Genomic DNA, 5,791 nt, shown 5'->3' with positions numbered 1-5,791 from the left:
ATTTTTTTCAGATTCTTTTGATTTTTATTTTGTGTGCCAATGTCATTATGAAGATGATCCCTATTGATTTTCGTGATGATCGGATAATTTTTCACCGAAATATCGTGTCTGACTTGACGTTTTTCTCTATTAGCTATATTGTGCAACTCGTGCTCACTCTACAGGCTACAATTTTTTACAGATTCTTTTGATTTTTATTTTGTGTGTCAATGTCATTATAAAGATGATCCCTAATGATTTTCGTGATGATCGGATAATTTTTCACCGAAATATCGTGTCTGACTTGACGTTTTACTCTGTTAGCTATATTGTGCAACTCGTGCTCACTCTACAGGCTACAATTCTTTACAGATTCTTTTGATTTTTATTTTGTATGTCTATGTCGTTATGAAGATGATCCCTATTGATTTTCATGATGATCTATCGATTTTCATGATGATCGGATAATTTTTCACCGAAATATCGTGTCTGACCTGACGTTTTACTCTATTAGCTACATTGTGCAACTCGTGCTCACTCTACAGGCTACAATTGTTTACAGATTCTTTTTATTTTGTATGTCAATGTTATAATGAACATGATCCCTATCGATTTTCATGATGATCGGATAATTTTTCACCGAAATATCTTGTCTGACTTGACGTTTCACTCTATTAGCTATATTGTGCAACCCTGTAGTCACTAAAGACTGTTTAATCATTTCTGACAGCTGCCAGTGGGCGTATGTTACCTTGCCTGGCAAGCTATCTTTTAATCAGATGAATGATAAATGTATATATATATATAACTGTTAATAGTTTTACAGCTTTTGTGACTGTAGTTTCGTTGTTTTTAGTTTATTTTATATTATAGATTGTGTTCCTTTGAAGGTTAAAATTGTAAAAAAAAACAGGCCTAATTTTCACCCAAATAAAGATATTATTATTAGTATTGTTTTTAATAAAGTTCATAGTTGGGTGATTACAAACAATTAAACCTAGTTTCGTCAACATTTCTCAAGTTTTCTGCCTTTTAGATTGTTTATGAGCTAAAATTTCAACGCGTTATCAAGAACAAGGTCAATAACTCATACTAAATACTTTTTGGCTTATTTGATTTTCAATAGGGTTCATCCCTGGATGATTACTAACAATCTCACCAAGTTTAGTCTAGTGCCTTCTAGAGTGTTTACGAGAAATATGGACGGACGGACGGACAGACAAGGACGCCAATATAAACTATAAAAATAGATACAATACTCTAGGAGGACGGAGAATAAATCTTACATTTTGGAAGTGAAAGTAGACATAAAACAACCTGTGCAAGTCTTTCGAGGTAAAACCTGTTCCTCAACACATGGGAAAATATTATTTACAATACAAGAACAAGAAATTTCCAGCATCAGAAAATCAGAAGATCAAATATTCTGACGCTCGGCAATCACTTTCTCATTGAAACCGGGAGAAAATTCCCTTATGTGCAAAACTACGTTAAGACATACATACTTTTTAAACACATCTGTACTTCCCTAATGTTAAATTTAGGGCAGTGTGCAAAGTGACTAAGAATTATAAGATAACATACCTGGAGTCGTCCTCCTCGTCGTCGTTGGCCTTCCTACAATAACCAAGAAATTTATATTTAAGTTGCAAGAATTTTGATTATATACCAATGTTCTGTCGCGATTGTCTTATTAGACCGCCGTAGTAATCTACAGTTATCTCCCATTAGTTCATAATTTTAGCGGAAGCACCTTTACAAATCGGCGTGTTTACATTCTAAATTCCTTCTTTTCCCGTAGATAGATAACTCTACCACGCTGTAAGTTTATAATTTTACTTACCTGTTTATTTTTATGCTATTAAATACGTTTAACTCTTTATTTGATCGCTAGATATTGATTTAAGTTGCATTTTTATCCATTCCCTTTTTGAAGTTTTTAAAAGTACGGAACGCAATGGGGATCATTATTTTGCAAACGTAAATTCGTATTTCATTACATTATTTCATGTATCTTTCACTGTAAGATTGTATTAAGTGTATTTTCATTTTGTTCTTTTGTAGTTTTTACCGACTAAGATGCAAATAAAGTTGTGATTTATACTCCTGTAGTTGACATTGATGCAATTTGGGTTACAGTTAAACTAGACGTCATTCCTCCGGGATACGACTGAATAACCAAAATCATAAAATTATGTACCAAGACTATAAGTTAGGTCTGACTAATTTTAATTATGGCAGTTTTTCTTCAATTGGAAAGTTCCATACCCGATTAGCAGCCCCGAAAACAAGTTTTTCAGGCCAAAGTCCCATGACCAGGTTAGAAATTCTTCCAATCTCAGATATTTCGCCCACCTCGGACGTAAACCTGGCTGAGCCACTGATAAGGACGGAAAATAAATCTAACGCGATCTAGAAATGACAGTAGACAAAGAATAATCTTGTGTAATCCTTTCGAGGTAAAACCTGTTCCTCAACACATGGGAAAATATTATTTACAATACAAGAACAAGAAATTTCCAGCATCAGAAAATCAAATATTCTGACGCTCGGCAATCACTTTCTCATTGAAACCGAGAGAAAATTCCCTTATGTGCAAAACTACGTTAAGACATACATACTTTTTAAACACATCTGTACTTCCCTAATGTTAAATTTAGGGCAGTGTGCAAAGTGACGTTAAAATAAGAATTATAAGATAACATACCTGGAGTCGTCCTCCTCGTCGTCGTTTCTACAATAACCAAGAAATTTATATTTAAGTTGCAAGAATTTTGATTATATACCAATGTTCTGTCGCGATTGTCTTATTAGACCGCCGTAGTAATCTACAGTTATCTCCCATTAGTTCATAATTTTAGCGGAAGCACCTTTACAAATCGGCGTGTTTACATTCTAAATTCCTTCTTTTCCCGTAGATAGATAGCTCTACCACGCTGTAAGTTTATAATTTTACTTACCTGTTTATTTTCATGCTATTAAATACGTTTAACTATATATTTGATCGCTAGATATTGATTTAAGTTCATTTTTATCCATTCCCTTTTTGAAGTTTTTAAAAGTACGGAACGCAATGAGGATCATTATTTTGCAAACGTAAATTCGTATTTCATTACATTATTTCATGTATCTTTCACTGTAAGATTGTATTAAGTGTATTTCATTTTGTTCTTTTGTAGTTTTTACCGACTAAGATGCAAATAAAGTTGTGATTTATACTCCTGTAGTTGACATTGATGCAAGTTACAGTTAAACTAGACGTCATTCCTCCGGGATAGGACTGAATAACCAAAATCATAAAATTATGTACCAAGACTATAAGTTAGGTCTGACTAATTTTAATTATGACAGTTTTTCTTCAATTGGAAAATTTCATACCCGATTAGCAGCCCCGAAAACAAGTTTTTCAGGCCAAAGTCCCATGACCAGGTTAGAATTCTTCCAATCTCAGATATTTCGCCCACCTCGGCGTAAGCCTGGCTGAGCCACTGATAAGGACGGAAAATAAATCTAACGCGATTTTAGAAGTGACAGTAGACAAAGAATAATCCTGTGTAATCCTTTCGAGGTAAAACCTGTTCCTCAACACATGGGAAAATATTATTTACAATACAAGAACAAGAAATTTCCAACATCAGAAAATAAAAAGATCAAAAATATTGACACTAGATGATCACTTTGTCATTGAAATCGAGAGAAAAATTCTCTAATGTGGAAAACTACGTTAAGACATACATACTTTTTAAACAGATCTGTACTTCCCTAATGTAAAATTTAGGGCAGTGTGCAAAGTGACGTGGAAATAAGAACTATAAGATAACATACCTGGAGTCGTAAATTCGTTAGATCCGCCTACAAATACCAAGAAATTCATATCATGTACCAAGAATTTTAATTAAATACCAAAATTATTAAATTATATACCAAGACAACAAGATAGGTCTCAAGAACTTTATTATATTTTTATTACCCGAAAATTTAATGAGACTCATTTTAATAATAGCAGTTTTCTTCCCTTGGACAATATCATACTCTAGGAGGAAAGAGAATAAAATCTAACGCGATTTTAAAGTGAAATTAGACAAAAAATATCCATGTTCATAGTTGGGTGATTACAAACACTTACACCAAGTTTCGTCAACATTTCTCAAGTTTAATGCCTTCTAGAGCGTTTACGAGCTAAAATTTCAACGCGTTATCAAGAACAAGGTCAATAACTCATACTTAATACTTTTTGGCTTATTTGATTTTCAATAGGGTTCATCCCTGGATGATTACTAACAATCTCACCAAGTTTAGTCTAGTGACTTCTAGAGTGTTTACGAGAAATGTGGACGGTCGGACGGATCGATAGACAAGGACGCCAATATGAACTATAAACAAAGATACAAAAATCCAAGTTGAGCAGTTTACGTTATATTTTCAGAACTTCAGTATAAATATTTTACTTACATTCAAAACAGGCTATAACTTCTAATGCACCAGTAGTGGAAATTGGTATAGAACTATCTGTTGGAGTTAATATAATTTTAACCTTAGCAGCTCGAACATCATCAGGGAAAGTAACACTAGCTATATTTCCAGGAACATTCTGTAATAATTCAATCAAATGATTTAGTAAATAAACAGTTACAAAAAGTGTAATAATCCTCTTAAACAAAATACAATTATACTGTTATTAGAAAAGTATAAATGATATATATGGTGCATGTTAAAACTTACTTCAGTTTTTGAAGCAACAGTCGTTTCATTACCATCAGAATCAATTGGTATAACGGTAATTAAAGCAACATTGCCTACAGGAACAGTTACACTTCCTACTTCAACTTCAATTTTACATGTTTGTGTGAGATTTATTACAATTTCTGCGTTCTGTCCAATAGGGAAAACTGCACCACCATCTCTTATTTGAGTTACGTTAACATTAGGTGATGTAGGTGAAGTGATACTTGAATCGGGTATTATTTGTGCATCTCTCATGCCGTCTGTTTCATTACATTCTGTGAAATACAATGAATGGTTTGAATTTAATTTTCAAATACTTAAGATTTGCTGTTAACATCCTATAGGGCAATATTGACATATTAACCCTACAAAACAAAATAAACATCAAAACAAACTCGAAAGCTGTAATTATTGCAACTATGATAAACAACTCTTCAACTTAATATATAGTGACCATAAAATTAATTTTCTGGTTTTTATACGCCCACACGTAAGATGGGCGTATATTGTAATCACCCCGTCGGTCCGTCCGTTCACATTTGGCTCGTGCTCACTCTACAGGCTACAGTTCTTTATGGATTCTTTTGATTTTTATTTTGTGTGTCAATGTCATTATGAAGATGATCCCTATTGATTTTCGTGATGATCGGATAATTTTTCACCGAAATATCGTGTCTGACTTGATGTTTTTCTCTATTAGCTATATTGTGCAACTCGTGCTCACTCTACAGGCTACAATTTTTTACAGATTCTTTTGATTTTTATTTTGTGTGTCAATGTCATTATGAAGATGATCCCTATTGATTTTCGTGATGATCGGATAATTTTTCACCGAAATATCGTGTCTGACTTGACGTTTTTCTCTATTAGCTATATTGTGCAACTCGTGCTCACTCTACAGGCTACAATTTTTTACAGATTCTTTTGATTTTTATTTTGTGTGCCAATGTCATTATGAAGATGATCCCTATTGATTTTCGTGATGATCGGATAATTTTTCACCGAAATATCGTGTCTGACTTGACGTTTTTCTCTATTAGCTATATTGTGCAACTCGTGCTCACTCTACAGGCTACAATTTTTTACA

At 33.3% G+C, this 5,791-nt stretch overlaps 1 protein-coding gene across 1 annotated transcript in view; it reads right to left on the bottom strand.

Annotated features, from left to right (window-relative positions):
* The window catches only part of LOTGIDRAFT_234332 (hypothetical protein), an 11,063-nt gene that overhangs the window by 4,303 nt on the left and 969 nt on the right, over positions 1-5,791 (bottom strand). Inside the window, exons 2-6 of the mRNA XM_009061630.1 lie at positions 4,702-4,982; positions 4,432-4,570; positions 3,805-3,831; positions 2,687-2,713; positions 1,564-1,596 (exon numbers count right to left, since the gene is read on the bottom strand). Coding sequence (XP_009059878.1) covers positions 1,564-1,596; positions 2,687-2,713; positions 3,805-3,831; positions 4,432-4,570; positions 4,702-4,959 — 484 coding nt within the window. The 5' untranslated portion in view covers positions 4,960-4,982. The remainder of the gene's footprint in view (positions 1-1,563; positions 1,597-2,686; positions 2,714-3,804; positions 3,832-4,431; positions 4,571-4,701; positions 4,983-5,791) is intronic.

Source organism: Lottia gigantea (assembly GCF_000327385.1).
Source record: "Lottia gigantea unplaced genomic scaffold LOTGIsca_49, whole genome shotgun sequence".
Taxonomy (NCBI): Eukaryota; Metazoa; Mollusca; class Gastropoda; family Lottiidae; genus Lottia; species Lottia gigantea.
The sequence above is the reverse complement of the archived record's forward strand: the minus strand, read 5'-3'. Positions and strand labels throughout refer to the sequence as shown.